This window comes from Pipra filicauda, unplaced genomic scaffold (genome assembly GCF_003945595.2).
Source record: "Pipra filicauda isolate LSUMZ 115617 unplaced genomic scaffold, ASM394559v2 scaffold26_size5592650_pilon, whole genome shotgun sequence".
Lineage (NCBI taxonomy): Eukaryota > Metazoa > Chordata > Aves > Passeriformes > Pipridae > Pipra > Pipra filicauda.
In genome coordinates, this window is record NW_024104387.1 from 3953708 (window position 1) to 3971953 (window position 18246).

General features: G+C 39.4%; 1 protein-coding gene across 6 annotated transcripts in view; it reads right to left on the reverse strand.

Moving 5' to 3' along the window:
• Positions 1-18246, reverse strand: part of DENND2B (DENN domain containing 2B) — a 170312-nt gene that overhangs the window by 83467 nt on the left and 68599 nt on the right. For all 6 annotated transcript variants that reach the window (XM_027737460.2, XM_039382428.1, XM_027737447.2 and 3 more), the window contains one exon: positions 13631-13735. In XM_027737460.2, the coding sequence (XP_027593261.1) occupies positions 13631-13710 (80 nt within the window). In that variant the 5' untranslated portion in view covers positions 13711-13735. The remainder of the gene's footprint in view (positions 1-13630; positions 13736-18246) is intronic.

The window sequence follows — 18246 nt, forward strand, 5'->3', positions numbered from 1 at the left end:
AAGCAGAAGGCTGGTGTTGAGTTCCTGCCTATGAGCAGAAAGTCCCCCCCCTGCAAAAGTGGTTATGGGAAATGCCAAGCCTCTGACAAGCACACAGCTATCCACCACTGCTGTCACTTCAGCCTATCCAGACTTACTCAGAAGCTCTTCCCTCCTGGAAAGGTGCAGAATGGAGACGTAGGCATTCTTCCCTCAGCCCCGCATGCCTCACTGTAGCCTCTGCCTCCTTCCCTTGTCAAGCAGCAAATGACACAGCCTGAGTGTGTTTGTCAAAGCTCTATCCCTTTGTATGCTTAAAGGGAGGAAGCTGACATTAATGTTTAACAAAGCTAACAGTAGCAAAGCCTTTCTCTGCAATCTCACATGCTGGCTTTGAAGGCACCGGTGCGTGAGAAATCTGGCAAGAAGTTTGCTCCTGGTAGCCCACAGCTTGGAAAAAATAGCGTTTCTCAGGTTTTTGTTTTAAAGTTGCAGGGAGTAACAGTTTACAATAAATTCCTGAACCTCTAAACAGAGGCGATCCAGCTGCCTGTTGCTAAAGAAATCATAAAAGCTGTATCAGGTACCAAACCACATGCACACAGACACAGTGAGGAAGCCTGCCAGGCTCAGCATGCATCCTGAAGTCCACATGGGTGACCGTACTGTTTGACAGGAAAGGGAGAGGTTAAAAATCCACATTAAAATGCCTTTAGGCCTCTGCCAACAGTTTCAAATGGACACAGGCTATCTGCCATCTCCCCTGTTTGCCTATGTTGACATAATTCCCAAATCAGCAGCAAACCAAGGGAGCAGAGGTTTCATGTGAGAGCAGCCTGATTCCTGGGCGTTTGTTCAGTTGTCTGGACAGACAAGTCCTCTTTTGGCCTCAGCTGCCACGTGGTCCTGCCGCTGCTCCCTGGGCTGAGCATCCTGCTGCTCATGCAGAAGGGGAGCCAGCTGGAGATACCTACACTGTGATAACAGGAGGATTAACCAACGCTCCCCTCACCTGAATGTCACCAGTACTGCCCCAGCCCAGCCCACAGGAGCCCCCTGCACCTGCCTGCCAGCATTCGCTGGAAAAGGACCTTGTGAGGTTTTGCTAGCAAAATTTGGAGCATAAAGCATTTCTCTGTTACGCCACCTCAATGAACTGTGTTTTCATAGTTCAAATAGTTGTTACCTGGAAAAAGCTTACATCTGAAAAATGGTTATGCAAGGTGAGCTTTCAGCTTATGAATTCAAAATTAAAAATACCATTTCCCTCTATTAGCTGCTGTTGTTTGTCACAAAGATGTACTTGCTGTACAGCTACAGTATTGTAGATAACCTACACTGAAGAAGTCACCTTGCTTTGCAGACCTATCACTTTCTTTCTATAGCTAAGGAGAGAAGAAAACAAATTAATACTTGTCATTTACTCAAGCATTTTTCTACAGCTTGGTCATAATAAAATATTAACACAGATTTGCATTAAAGCTCATCGTTAATATGATAAGCATAAAATATTTTCTTTATAAAAATATTGCTTTCGCAAAGAGCTTCAGGAACAACATATGGGCACTCTGGACAAAATTCCCATGCCTGAATAATGGGAAACTTGCAAGATATTTAGGCTCCCAAAAAAAAAAAAAAATCAGGCTGTTACAGGAACTGACATTCCCATTGACTACAATATCATTTTATGGGTTGACTCAATAAATCAATTCGTATTTTTATGTGCTATTTGACTATTAGGAACATCATATCTTTTACAACTGTTATATTTAGTTGTGCTTTCGGCACTGAAGTTATCCTACCAGATTCCTGCACATTGCTGCCTGTTGTTCAAAAGCTCCAGGGAGCCACATTCCCTTGTGGCACAGTGCCAGTTCTATATGCAGGAGCTGGCCAAAATGGAAATAACCTCGGAGTGCATGATGTGAATCGTGACAAAAGTTTTGAAAAAGTCTCCCAGGAACTATGGGCATTTTTGCATGTATATATTGTAATAATATGAATGGCACCTGTGTATTTCCATTAGGTCTTATCTTCCTGCTTGCAGAAAAAAATCTTACAGTTTCTTTTGCTTTTAAAGGCCATTTGCTGTTAATGTTTGTTCCTCAAGGGCAAATGTAAGGATGACAGTTGGTGTGGAGACTGAATCAAGCACTGAGCTAATTCCCAGTTTCATGACACAATAGCACCTGGTAAATAGTGAATATGCTATTTAAAGAATGAAATCTGTGAGGATGCTAAGTTGGTGCGCTTCTTGCTTTGTTTTTCCAAGCATACATGTTTCTTTTCCAATTAGGGAAGAAACATACAATATCTGTCTCATTACATTCAGATTTTCCTTTCAAATTCACTCCTTACAAATTTTGCTATTTCTTCTTCTAATGTTCTGTTCTGCCCAAGTGGAAAATATCTTTTTAGGATAACTGAACAGTGCAGCAAACTGGTAAGACAACACAGACTCTTTCATTTCTAAACCACTGATTCAAATTTGGACTGATTAGGGCACAGAACGGAAATTGTTCTCCCACACTGATGGCTTCTCAACAGCTCAAGTGTAAAGAGATGAGCATCCTAGACAGTTCCTCATGGCCAGACATTCACAGAACAAGGAATATCATTAGCAGTGCTCATGACTTGCATCTTTGTTGGTCTTTTCAGTGAGATTACCAGCATCTTCCTGGTCCAGAAGGCAACAGAGTTTCATTACAAAGAACAACTTCCTCCAGAAAAATGGAATTATTTGCATTATAATGTAAAAATATTATGCACTTGACTACTATGCTATGTTCCCTGAGGACATCTGTCCCACATTTTATCACCACCCAAAAAACAAATTCATGCAAGACTTGTGCTCTGATTCTCTGACAGTGCACTGGTGAAGTCTCCTTTAAGTGTTTTATCATATATCTTTCTCATTGCTTTTATTCACTACATCTTACTGCAGTAAAACCACTAGAAAGATATCAGAAATATTTCCAAAACCATGCTGTTGTAATTGTTTTCTGCAAAAATATATAAGTTAATTCAGGTCTTAGTACCACTGAGTACACTAATGTAAATATGGTGATTAAACAAATAAAGATTGCAGTGTTAATCTAAGTAGTCTTTGTACTGCAAGACTTGCAGTTTCCAGTGTTTTTGGCAAATATAAACTGTAATAGAAGGGGAAAGGTAATTTTAATGATAAGATATGAATTGCTGCATATAAAAGCATAAAGCATTCAAAGTGTTGTGAGAATTATAATACAATGGAAAGTAATTCACCAGAGTAAATTCCTGCAGACTCCAAGTAATAATAAATCCAACTTGATCTGAAGCTGTGTGAAGCAAAATTCAATCAAAATTTTAGGGTTTATTGGGGTTTTTTTTCTTAAAAACCTGTACAAATGGGAAGGATATATTAATAAAACTTCCCTCTAAGAAAAAGTTATTTGTTTGACTGACAAGTGCATATAAAGTTATGTTTCTTCCTGAGTGGATTTCTAAAATTAGAGTGAAACAAACCAGCAGCAATAGAAATGGAATAGTAAAACTGCCTATCCCCTACCAACTCTTTGGGGAAGCCAAAAGGATGTATCCAAAAGTAGGTCTATTTGTTCAATTCTCTCAATCTAATTAGAAGCTAGTATCTCACCTTACAAACTACTACTCTCTTATGTCTCTAGACCACTGTACTTACAATAATATTTGTCTGCAACCCTGCCTAAGTGATTTCCAGTGATTTTCAGTATGCCCTCTGATCTGCCACCCCGAGGTCGCTGCTGAGCAGTGCGAGGGAGGGGAACATTCTGCCTCAGACCGTCGGAAATCAGCAGGCCACCGGTGCCGAGATAAAGGACAGCAATAAAGTCAAACCCCGCATTCAAACTCTTCCCAGTTTCAGGGTCATTTGGACCAGCATTCTTACTTGTTCCCACTGCAGATGTTTCTGTTCCTGATGACAGTAGGTGCCCTCCCAGCTGATGCACCTCCAGCCGTACAGGGTAAATAACAGCTCTTATTCCCTCCTGAACCAAATGTAACTTTGCACTGCTGGGAACTGACCTGCTAAAAATTTTTCAGCTGCATGGTTCAAGCTGTTTCTGCTTGTAAAGGAGTACAATACTCGCTAATAGATTTCACATCAGTTATTCAGTTTTCACAGTTGTTTGGCTGAGATTTCTTTGAACTGTTTTCTAAACCTCAATGATTTAAACAACAACAACAAAAAAGCTGTGTCTCATCATGGCTCCAATAACTTAGCATATTGTTAGTCTTAGAATTTTATTAAATCACTATTCTTTCTATTCTCAAGCTCACTGTCAAAATATTAAAACTTGATTATTTTCTAAAGTAACAAACATTTTCTGCAGGTTTTGTTTCACAAGTTTGTGAAGAGCTTGAAGTGTTCTCTCTAGTATTTCTGAGTAGTAAACAAATACTTTTGTCAGGAAAATCCATCTCAGCAGTTCAGTGTGAAGTGCCTCGTTGCCTTGAGCCACACTCGTCTGCCAGGAGTTCTCCTGCAGCAGAGCCAAGAGATCCCAGCCCAGGCTGCATAGAGAGGATGGGACACATCAAGAGCACATGAGCTGAACTCACACCACTGGCCTCTTGGAGCTCTAACAAAGTCCCCCAGGGCTTCTCTGACTGGGAAAACTGGGAGATGTTTTAGCCCACCTGACGGGGCAATTGAAGCTTTTATTTTAAAATATGTGAAATGAAGACTTGGCTTCCTGCTTTATGCACACATAACTTTCCAAGCTGGTCTCACTCCTCCCTCATCACAATGCATTGGAAAAAAAAAGACCAAAACATGCACACCCAAATATGCACAAAACCACTAAGTTATCAAACTCCATACAAATCTCCCAAAAGTTGTAAACAACCAGCAACCAGTTTTCTGTTCCTGTTTTCTGCATCTACATCTGCATGTCTCCTCCAGAGAAAGATTTTCACTGAGACACATCACTCTTGTGATGTTTTGATAAGCTTTTCAGCACACAGTGAAGGCAACAGCAAACACACCAGCATTTTTTCCCCGTAGCACACCATTATAACGCAAACTGAATTGGCATCCAAACAACCCACTGAACTTTCTGTTAAATGTGTCTTAAGAAGAATAGCACAGATCTCCACAGCGACCTATTACCAATGTTTTAAGGAGACTCTTTTAAACCATACAACTAACTGTAGAGCACAGGCAAAGAGCACTTTTCACCTCTAATTAAATGCAGCCTTTTACCTGTAATTGAAATGCAGCCATCCACAAGGGAAAGATGCAGCTTTTCTATCAATCACAGCAATACTGTCCACACACTAAGCAAATAAAGAGTAAGAGGTGAGAGAATAATTTATCATAATTGCTATAAGACAAAGGCAATCACACACAGAAAGTTAGTGGGAAAATTGTACACATTAGAATTTCAAATAAGATCGAAACATCATTATTTCAGAGCAACACAGAGAACTGAAGATGCATCCTTTGATTTCGAAGTTATTGCATTCTTCATGATGCTCTCCACTCAGAAAACTCAGGGCATGTAATAAATATCATAGTTTTTAAATTTATATTCACATGAAATGCATAAATACAATACATTTTGCTTATCTTACTACTAATATTTTTCTTACAGCAGGATCGGGGCTCCACCGTGGTGGATGCAGAGTTATCTCCCTCCCCACGCTCTGTCACAGTAATGGGGAGGGAGTTGTTTAGTGTCAGTCTGCCTTATCTGCCCCTCGAGTCATCCACCCTGGGTGTGAACACAGCTCTTTTGCATGAGTCACAAGGTAATTCACTGTCAGTGCAGGCAGACTGGGCCACATGCGGATGAATTAGCTGACAATAAATATAGACAGTGCCTACAGTTTAACACAGAGATGAGGAGAATTGGTTTAGTTTGGTTTTTTCTTATATTAGGAGTCGAAATAGAAAAGTATTGAATTTATAAAAATTAATTTAAAGTCATATTGTTACATATCTGGTAACACAAGCAGAAGACACTACAGTTGCATCCATGAATGGATGTCCCTAAATGAGAGACAAGTACTGCACAGGCATTGCCTCTGTGAAGACAATACTTCTCCCTATAGATCTCAAGACATGAGATCATCTTTGAAATGAAAAATTTACTGTGGAAAGGGAAGAGAACAGAGCACTCAGAACAAACCAGCAGAGCAAACAGCTGCCACCCACACTCCAGCACTGACAGCAGAGGACTTCTTAACCCCAACACCAGACATATCTGCACATTCTTTTATTGAAGAATTCTGGAGGTGTCAATTCCTGAGGCAAAGTATTTCTAGTCCTCTGCCCAGGCCACAACCACATAATGCTTTCAAAGGAAACAAAGTATTTCAAAGTTGGATTTATTAATGTGAATCGAGAATTTATTTCATCTTAAAATAAATAAATAAATACACTGGCTGTAAAACTGAATGAGTTTGGCCTGACTAGGACTGATTTTGGAAGTGATCACACATCTCAGAGTTTTAAGGCTGAAACACAGGCACAAAGCCTTCCTTCACCAAAGATTTCTCTAAAAGTTTTCTTAGTTTCTAAGATCTTTCTAAGATTGTTTCTGCCTTCAGATGCAAACTCAGATCTGGCCTCTGGTTTACCTAGCAGCAAGTTAATGCATCGACCTGAGGAGCCTTCCCTATGAACTTCCAATTTTAATTTTACCTGTGAATAACAACAGCAAATAATTCCTCCACTCATAATAAAGCTGGACACAACACTACTCCATGGGCTTACTTTGTTAAACAATGTCAGTCACTATTTTATTTGATAAATAAAGAATTGTAAACAACTCATCTGAAACACTCCTAAGGTATCTCTAGAGTTATATTAGTCCAGATCTGATTTATGTGGTGCATCTCTATTGCCTTCACTGGAGGCAAGCTAGCTCCGCCAATTAAATTCTGTCCTGTTAACCTACATTCTGAAGAAGGAAGAAGTTTTGAGCCACAAAGCCAGTGCAAACATATCTCAGCATATGCCAGGCTAATGAGGCTGACAAATTGTCGGTGACAGCAGGAATGTCCTCACACAGTGCTGGGAGATAAAAAACAGAGCCTATATTTAGAGGTTTGTGGGTGCCCAGCTCAGTTCTTCCCAAGCAAGGAGAAAGATGCAACTCATGATATCAGATTCCAGTTTTGACCACGTAAAGAGTATATTTGGTTCAAAGATTCAACTAAAAGTATTTAGAAAGAAGTTTTATGACAGTTATTAGGATAGACACTTCGCAACCTGCAACTCTGTGCTCACAGCAATTTGCAGATGAAATCCTTAGTTAGCACAAATTTCTGGTGTCTTGCTATACCACCCACTGACATCAGCACCCTCAGCTTATTGTGCCATTGAAATCATGATTGCTCAGCTGGAGAACATCCTCCACCAACACCCTCCAGTGAGGACGCCACCTTTCCCATTCAGATTGGGTGGAAAGACAACAGCCCACATCACAAAATCCAATCCGCACTGAAACTCATATGATTCTGGTGACATAGTTTTCCTCAGACACACGGCCTCTGAGAGTAGTTTTCCTCAGATATCATCCTTTTCCACAGCTGGAATCAAGATTGGTGTCTGCTTTGTCTATCTTCCCAAACTGAGCCCAGAGACATTAAACTAGAAAGGTGTTCTAGCTCATCACGGCAGTCCCCCTATATATACTGCTAAAGTCATCATGCTACTACAACACTTAGTTGCAGAGAATCTAATCTTTGTTCACTGTAAGTGGTATACAAATGTGTATAAGCTTTCAAAAGCTCTCCTTTAATCTCCAAGGTGGGACTCATACACAAGGCACAGCCTGCACCACAGAAAATATTAGAGACAAAGAGAAATTCTGTCACTTACAAACACACTGGGAGAAGCCTGTATCAACAAAATCCGAAATTTTTTATGCCTCATTCAATACTCTCAGACAAAAAACTGTAAATCAATGAGCTCCTCTAAAAACAAACTCTTCCTGTACTCCAGCAATATACTGCAGCAGGTAAGAAATGTATAAAATGCCTTGAGATACAGAATTAAGAGATGGTATATCAGCCAGAGATAAAGACATAAGGAATGATTTACAGAAGTTCTGTAGCAACATTTACTCTAAACACTTTTCAGCTCTGGTCCTTGTTGCATCTAGCATCTCAAACTAAGCTACAATATTCAGATATAATGATATATTAATATATAATTATTTTGTTTAGAATTTTTTTTCTCCTTGTCTCTGTTATGCTATAGAGAGTACAAGTTTGAAAGCTGTATTTTCTTAAGTAGAGCATGACCTCATAGACATAACTATAGGCCTGTTTTAATACAGTATAGTGTAAAGGTGATTTTTAAGTCAGAGGTCATAGTGCCATTTCTACAGTTACCTTTGTTTGCACTGGAGCAAACACTAGATTAGGACAAATACCTCATTAAGTAATTAATTAATTAAAATTAAGTTTCTGCATAAAACACAAAGACCCCAGATAAATACTAAATCATTTGCTAAGGGAAAACAAGCCACATTGCAAGGAGAGAGAGCTTCAAACACTGCTATGCCTTTAACTTCTGTTCTCTTAATGTGTCCTCAGAGTTACACTGATCTGCTTAATTATGGTGCAATCAAACCAAGTAGTCATTTGATACAAAAGGGTCATGAACTAGCTTCAAGCATGCTCTGGGCTCCCTTGTCTCTTGTTGAACAGCTAAGAAGATTTCACAGAGCTGCTTCCTGCCAGAAGTGCCAAGAAGTCACTTTCAGCTACACATAAGGTGCTTTCCTATCCTTCTGTTCCTTGGCGTTCACCTCAGTGACTCACGAGGAAGGATTAAAGCTGTGCCCTTGAAGTTCACCGAAAGCCAGAAAGTCTCATTTTGTAAGCGTAACAATCCTTTTGCAATTTCTCCAATTTGCTTCCTGTAATTGGCTCTTGTTCCAAAAAACATCAGAATCTCCCCACTGGCTTGGACCCAAAAAGCATTCCTGGTGCAGGCTCAGTCACTGATCATGATGGTTAGCAGGTGCCTGGACAGGAGAAGCTGCAGTGCAACTTAACCAGCTTAACAGTCTGTTGACTCATAGATTTTGTTTCTGTGACTAAAAGGCTTTGGAAGATTTTTCTTCCATGAATTTGTCCAACTGCAACATCCCATAGCAATAAGTTTCATAGTTTAAAAACATGCTGCAGAGAAGTGCCTTCTTTTCAACTGATTTTTAACCTGTTGTCTTCTAATTTTATTTGATTTGTGTCAGTTCTTAAACAGAAAGAGGTTTTTTCCCCCCTATTTATCCTCACTGTTCCATATATCATTTCAGAGACTTCTATTACTTCCTCTTCCCCTCCAATCCTTTCTTCTCTAGGATGAAGAGTCACAATCAATCTACTCTTGCCTTGTAGTGAAAATGTTCCATACTTTCAACCACTCTTGTCATCATTCTACAGTTTTCCTACTCACAGTCAAGTTTGTCTCACCTAAACCACACAAAAACCTCTGTTTGTAACAAGTGGTGAATGAACCTCCAGTAGGTTCAGAAACAATGCATTAGTGCGGATTTATTTATTTAAATCACTTTCTTCAAATCCAAGCATTTTCCCCCCCTATACTTATGGCAGAAACCCGTGAATCCCACAACCAGTTTCTCAGGAGAGACTCGCAGTTATCCTCCCAAATAATGTCCTTGCTCTGCTCTATCTCTCCCTCATTTCCTAAACTGTCATTCACACAAATCTGGTGAAAAAATGGCTCTGGTGGCTTGTGTGAATCCACATCCTGGTGAGGACAAAGAAAATCTTAGTTACTGCAAGAATCTTGATGCCTGCTGTTTACTTGTAGGCACCTTCTTTTTGAGGACTTTTATTATTAAAATTTAAATCTGTGATGTACAGGGATCTAATTCACAGCCAAAGCAATTAGAAACACTTCTACAGACTTTACTGACCTTTGCTTCTGACCCATAATGAATCAGAAAAGGTTGAACCAGCTGGTGATACTACATCACTGAATCACAGAAGCATTCAGGTTGGAAAAGACCTTTGAGATCAAGTCCAAGTGAACAGTCTTGAAACAATAAACCTCACCAAAAATAGGACTGACAAGAAAACAACACTAAAAATATGCCATAGCCACCAGGAGATTAATACACCTATGTTGCACCAATATCAGCACTAAATGAAACTCTACTACCACGAACTATAAAATACATTTGCAGATTTCCAAATGTCCAGCCAAATTCCATACCAAGCAGAGAGAGTGACTGTTCAGTTTAAGCAAATCTTTGAACATGTTTGCAATAAATCCCGAAAGCCTTGAACTTTTATTATGCCAGGACTTATTCCACTGATTTAGAGTCTGACTAAAATGAATAATCCTCGTGGTTGACTCAAATAACATCCTCTTACAGGGTTTCTCGAAGACAGGTGAAGAAGGTTACGTAAGGCAAAATAATGGATGTAGAAATGGTGCATGACCACCTATTCATTTCCCCACTTGTGCAAGTGCAACTCAAAGATTTTCCTTAGCTTCAGGCTCACACTTGTACTTACAAAATCTTTTCCTGACAAATCCTAATCAAAACAGATGATGATGATAATGATGATGATGATAAGGAAAGACAGTTTATTTGACAGTTACTATCCATTAACTTAGTATCCCACAGTACTTTCTAAGCTACTCAGAATGCAAAAGATTTTAAAACAAAACACTTGGTCCAAAATTTTGCTGAAGTCTAGACCCAAGTTGCCAGCACCAATCTGTACGCACTGATGGAAGGATGATAAGCAGCTTGAGAATCCCAGATATCATCAGAGATCTGGTTTTAGTATCCACATATGAATTTTTCTCTAGAAATTCCTCTAGCCACTCTGGGCCCTCTTTATTTTATGTTTTTACTGTTTTGTACTAAGAGATGGCAAACACACAAACTAACAAACTGGGATGTGTACATGGATATCAAGTCCATCTCTGCTGAGCTTCAACACAGCATAATATTGCCTAATAGGAACCACTAGAATGGATGCTGGTTATCTCTATTTGCACATTTTAAAAAGCAAAAGGAGAACAGCACCAGCAAGAAAAAAGGCAGATCAACCTGATGACAGATTTAGACATGGGAAGGATGTGACAATGCCACAAAGGAGGTCACTAGCACAGACAGGATTAGGGTCAGGGTTCTAATTTAAGGCTCTTGATTGTTAACTCATTGCTACTTTGTAGACCAGCCTATCCCTTGGTAATCAGGATAAATCCATTTCATCCAACTCAGGAAAATTGCCTGGGATTACTGTGATTCAATGATATGTGTAGATAAGTGGGAAGAAGGTGTGGCAAAGAGCTGAAAGAGAGAAATAAGTTATTAGATAAAAAAGGCAATGCAGAGTCAGCCATGGAAAGGACTAAAAGTGAGAAAAAAACCCAGATTGTCTAAATAAAAAACAGAGATGTGTCATTAAAAAGAAGTTTTCCTTTAAATAAAAACAGAAAACTGCTAAAAATACATTTTTCATTATTTCCATCCTGAAAAATCTCAGAATGTAATTTATATTTTCTTTTTTCTATTGTTTGTGCTTGGAAAAGTTCAGAATACAACGACAGGTATGACAAACCAAGCCAGCATTCAACAACAGTTTAGAGCTGACTTGCAGTTCCTCTCTAGGATCAAAGCCAACTCTCCTCAATTTCTCTGTCTGAAATTCTCCATCTATACCAGCTATTCTGGCAGCTGCAATACAGGGACTTCTCGCCTCTGACATTTCATTCTCAAGTGAACAAAATCAAACAGTAATTTTGTGATCCCCTCACCTGTATCCCAATGTTTACTAGTGTATTTGAAACAGTGAAGTTCTCCCAGTACAATCCTTCTGTGCACATGCTGTACTTTTGTCAGCTAGGAACAACCGTGGTACAGCTTATCAGGTGTGGTACTCCAAGTCAGGTATGGTTAAAACAGATGCCACCTGGCCTGGACAAAGTGACTGGAGCATTTTGTTGACATGGGTACAACCCGTATCCCTATCCCAAAGTGTCCAACAAATAAATAGGACCTCCACTGCTTCTTTCCTCTACAACATTCATGTCTGGGCACAGACTCGTTTTACTGCAGCCTACTTACTGCCTTACAGAGTTACTTGTTGAACTTTTTATGGCAAAGAGCATCTTCCTTGCTTCCATGTCTGATATGTAACATAAAGGTATTACTGCAGTATGGAGACTCTATAAGGTTAGGTGCAAGTTGTTCCTCCTCTGTGCTGTTTATAACAGTGTAAAAGTCTTTTTGAGACAAAACAAGAAAAATTAAGTCACTGGCATGTTATTGTGTAACATAGTACAGAATAGTCCCTTAAAACAGAATAGGATCACGCAAGAATCCCCTGGAGAGCTAGACAAAATGCTACAGCAAGGACAGGGAGATATGTCAACAGACACATCATGGATTTTAGGAAAGGCCCTGCACAGTTTGTGTGGCTTTCTGCTCACCTAGCTGACAACCAAAGTCTAGAGCTTTGCTCCTGTGATGAAGTGGTTTACTCAATGGTTCTTTAACCCAATAGTTGTATAAACATTCCTGGTCAAAGCAAGCAAGGCTGCACAGTGGGATTGCAGATTTAAATGCAGAGGTTACAGCTGACAGTCCCAGAATGAGAGGAGCTGGTGAGCTTGTCCTGCATGAAGGCCATGGGCTGAATCAGTCAGCATTACTTTGTAAAGGCTGTGGCTGACAACAAGACTCCTTCTGACATGGATAGGAGAACCTGACGGCTGCATGTGATTTGCTTACTTGCATATCAAAGCAACATTCCAAAGCAGAGTTGCCAAAAGAAAATTTGGCAACTTCTTATTAGAAGTTAATAATTAGAGGATAATTTTCTTATCCTCAAAACACTACCAATGTAAACCAGAGAACAAGGGAGCAAAAACTCACTCTACCCTTCTTGCATTTTCACTTTACCAATTCATGAGTGAAACATGTCTGTTATTTAAAGGCATGTGCAGCACTGCATGCAGCCATGTCACATCCTTCTCATGGACTGGAACTTTATTAGGATAGTGTTTCTTAGCCAGAAGTAAACATGCACAAATTTGCAAGAGCACTTTGATTTCTGATCTAGCCTTTAAAGACTGATTTCCCCAGGATTGCCAGATTTGGGGATTTAAGGTATCCTTGGCTACAGTTTTCCCCTAACTGTGAATGATCTACTTTGCAAACTGCTTTAATGCTATAGAAAGGACAAATAAGCAAAGCAACAGAGATGTGCCCTGTACTTTACATTCAGCCCTTTCCCACTCACTGCCTGATCTGCAACAGGAGACAGTCTGACCACAGTCTGTGACAGCAGATACAGCAGAGAAAACGTAGAAACCAATACAAAACAAACTGGAGGTTGACATGCAGTCACATGGCTGAGAAATTTAGCCCAAATCTCCTGAGGTCTACATAGCACCCTCCACACAGGTCCTTCCTTGCAATCACTTTCCTTATAACCAGACGGAAAGCAGCAACAGCCCAACAGAAATACACCAGAAGCAGACCTTCCCTCATACCTCAGTTCCTCCTACCCCTACAAAAAAACTTCTCTCAGCCAAGAGATGTGTCAGAATAGAGGCCAACCTTTGAACAAGAGATTTTGTTCCAAACATGGACAAGCCTTTCTCAGAATCTTGCAGTTCACCACTTACCTATCCAGAGTGTCCTGGGGCACTTTACTCCCTCCAGCTCTGCTGTTGACACTGGCATTCTTGTTGGCAGTCATGGTCATTTCTGCTTTCTAGAAATGTAGATATCTGTGAGAAGAAAAAAAATTAAGCTTCAACAAGCCCAAATGACAATTAGCTGCTAGAACTACTATGCTGTGTAAAGGCAGAATTCTAGGCTGCTTTTCATTCTATAAATGCAATCAGTCTGGTTATGATCCTGAGAAACTAAACCCTACCTCTCTACTGCTGCTCTTTCATGTCCACAGCCAAATTTATTAGAGCCCAGTGCTATAAAGGGAAATATCTTATGGGAATTAGGTGTGTCCATCAGGTTCTGACCTGTCTGATGAACAGAGCTTGATACCAAGTTCACAAAATATTACAGGTTTGGTGTGGTTCTTCCATCCATCAGTGTATGTGGAGAACCCAGTAACTGCACTGCGTGATACTTGCAAATACCATAGCTATGACTGGCATTTTGACCACACAAAAGCTATTCCAAGGAATGAAGAAAGCTTTCTCAATTTTAAAATGCAGCTCTATTATGGAAATATTTTCTAATAGTGAAATTTATCCAATAGTGGATTTGTTGAATATAATTTTCAAATCTGTTTGTGGTGTCAAAGTATCACAAATGGTTTTCTCTATTAGACTCAAGATTCTTTAAGTAAAACTGTATTAGGACACTTTCAAAACCTCAAGTAATATAATGAAACTTTAGCAAAGCCTAGCTATGTTTTAGTAATATGGTAATCTCAAAAATTGTGAATTTAATTTCAGCCCTGTATATTCAGTTAAATGCCCAAAAGATGGGTCTTACTTCTTGACATTGTTTCACTTTGGCAAAGAAGCAGCCCAATACCGTGATTTATTTTGCTTTCATCCCATTATCTTAAATAGGAATGTCATGATTAGACTGAAGGGAGAATATGATGATATGGATATAGGACAGGATGTAATCCAAAGGATGCAAAAGTGGTAACCCCCAACATCATGCTCCTCTGTTGACTATATTCCATGTTTCTCTGGCACAGACCACAGCTCTTAGTGGCCATTTCCTCTGTCACTGTAATCTCTTGAGAAATATTCTGCAAAATGAAGGAGGAAGGTATTTCCATGTCACGATAAGATTCCTAAAATGCCGACGGAGTCCCTTGAGAAAGAAATAGAACAGTACTTATTCCAGCTGATGCTGAAGGAGTCATTTATCCAGGATTCTGTAGCTCTGCTGGCACCACTCTGGGTGGTTTCTGAGATGCTGCTTAGTTTATAAACTAAAATATCTACCATGGTTTACAGCACTGCCACCCAGGGTCTGACCAGAGCTACCATTTTTTACAACCATTAATGGCATAGCTAATGCAAAAATAAGGAGTGTTACGAAACTTCTTGTTTACTCAAACCCACAGTAAGTCCAGACTGCTTGAGAAGCCACTGTAATGTGATGCTGAAAAGCAAGCTGGGAACTGACAACACACAAAAATCCCTGTACTAACAAAGCCATTGCAGTGAAGGGACATTCTCTAAACCACTTCATTCCGAACAAATACAGTCAGAAAATCTCCTGCAGATTGCAGCTCCAGAGGCAGAGTCAATCATGCTGACCACAGACTCCAGGTCTACTTGTCCTTCTCCACTGTCTTGTATCAATTTTCACAGATTAACTGGAGATTTTTTTTCCCCAGTTGGTAACATTTTTTTCTACACTGAAGCTCCCCAAATTCTTCCAGCGTCTCATTGTTATTGTTAGTGTTACATTATCAAGATAACAGGACTGTTACAGAACTGCCTGTTCCGACTGAAAAAGGGATTGCTTGGGACAAGAAAGGAAGCCTGCTGATGCTGGCCAAGCTTTCTAGGACTGTACATTCCACAGGGAGCAAGCAGTTTTTTCAATGTTTTCCACTCACTTTCCACTTCAATACTTTTACAGCATTAAATCTGTCTAAATCACATATTAAAAACTAATAAGAGAGAAATCAGAGACGTGGCATAAGGAAAATAATAACTGCTGGCATGCATGAGTTACATTAATTTTCCAAGATTTCCTTTTCTGTGTAAGACAAAAATGAGCTCAAGAAACCCTCAAAAAGATGGGATACTGACCAACATATTACAAAAATAAAATAGTAGTTGTTGTTTTCCAAGAGTCCACTTTTCCCATACCCAAAATTCAATGGAAAAAGAGCATGTCAAAGTTTGATAAATATCACTGTGGTCAATATTTTAAAAAAAATTGTTATTTAAATCTCACACTTCAAAGCTACCTTACATGTCAAATAGGCCAAACTGATTTGTTTTCAGCAAAAGAGGAATTGAGTTCTAGAAGACAATTTCACAAGATATTTCAAATTTAGTGAGATAAGCATATTTCTTCCCATGCAGTTGAGACTCCTGTATATATGGTACTATCAGATGACTTTTACATGTAATTTTTCTTTAATGCTTATTTTGGATTAATATTTTACTGCAGGTGATGCTGCATATGCAGGGAAAATGCAAACAACCTGAACATGGCAGAAAAGTATTCAATCAACAATTTACAGAGGTGCCTGGAAGCAAAGGTTTATACCACCACCACTCCAAAAAATCCTCAATACAGCCCCCAACCCCTCCCAAAAAAAAAAAACCAAAACAAAGAGGGACAAAGAAAAGAAACCTAAACCAAATTTTATGGTCTTATAGCAAGTTATTTTAGAGTCTTCAAATGAGTGTGACAGCCCTGCAAGTTTATTGAATCATTGTATGGTAAGAATCACATCCCTTGGGCTTGGGTGAGAGCATTCTTCAATAGTGTTTGCAAATTATTCTTCACAGAGCAACGAAAACCAAAGTCTCTCAAGTATTGTGACATACTGCTAAAAACATATCCAAAAATAGTCATGTCACACAGATTCCACATTGCCTGGTAAACCATCTAACTATATTTACAAATACAACAGAACTCTTCATTTTTAGACAAAGTTTAAAGAATTCCTCTGAAACCCTTATGTAGCCATAGTTTGTGCTTTACTCCAGACATGGTCTCACTAGTTTCACTGGGACAGCTCTCAAATTGGCAATTTAGTGAGCCTAGATGGTAAAATCTGGGCATTCTTCATTATTACATCAATTTTGCCTAAAACCTCCACAAACCATTTATCAGGATTGAAAGGTAAACATGACAGACAAATATAAAAAAAATGTGTGATGGCAATATGGGATCTACTGCTCATGCCAGTCAGGGTTCAGCATCCTGACTGAAAAATGGCTGCTGCAATGCAGATTTTTGTCATTGCAGGAAACCCCAATGACAGAATAATCCTTATGAACCACCTGCCCTGCTCCTAAGAGTATCCTTATATTTTTAAAATTAAAGTGTGGCCTGGAGCTTTCTAATGGACAGATGAGGCACTGAAAGCCATCACTCTTTGGGCTAACAAACCTTAAGGCAACATTGAATCTCTAATTCCATTACCAAATGTTAGCAGAGGAGGGGTAAATCCTATGCTCCTCCCCTCTGCAGTTTAAAATTATTCTTACTTTCCTAAAGCATCCCAGCACTTTGGAAGCACCCATTCTTAGTCCCACTACAGTGCAAGTGAATGGGAGCGAGGCTTGGAGCAAGCACCTGAAAAGTCAAAGCAACCAAGAGTGCTTTATTCACTCCTTATATCCTCCTAAGGTCTCAAGAAAACCTTCTGCTTTCTAATACACCCTGTGTCCATCAGTGAACGCTTTCCAAGAACTGATTCCCTCCTCTCCTTCTGTGGAAGGTGAATGAATAACCTGAACCTGCTTATTCATGTCTAGGCTCAGATGTCTTGAGTAGTGTCTATATAAAGTGTCTCAGATCAACATGTTTTAGAGAAAACATTGTCATAAGCTGAATCATGACATCTTCCATTCTGTTAACATAACAGGAGCAGAAGGGAACTTTTCAATTGCAATTTATTCTGTTCAACAGAATGCATGTTTTTTCTTTGTTTTTTGGGGTCTTGTTTTGTTGTTTTTAGTACTGTGCTCAATGTCCCTTCCTATCCATATGGCCCTGGAGACAGGAAGGCATAACAGGGAAGAACTACAGGCTTTTAAAACAAACTCACGCTTTGAAAAAGTTCTTCATAACAAATACAAATTCTCAGAAATATATTAATAATGATCGATTCGGTCTACTTATTTTTCTCTTAAGAGTAGCTGCAACAGAATGTCTCTAGGCATTGAGAATTCAGCTTAGCATGTTAATATGCTTTTCTGAGTGCTTTAGGGAAGCTCACCCACATTTCAAGAGGTGTTGTATAGTTAAGCTTTTGTTTAGGAGTCAGAAGTTGCTTCGTGGCAATTTGCCTACTCCCTTCCAGTAACACAGATAATTATGTCCTCCCAGAAAAACATCAGTTCTGATGAACTGGAAAGTCCAATAAAATTTCTAAAGATTCCTGCCTTGAGAGGGCGTCTGTAGAGACTCCAAAGAACATTGTTCCAAGAACTACGTGCTTTTATCAGGCATATCTGCTCTCTAAGTTTTGCCACTTTAACCACCCAATACCATCCAAACCAAAACGAAGAGCTAAAGGATCTGCTCAGCAAGGACTTGGAGTGGAGATACTCAGAAAGTA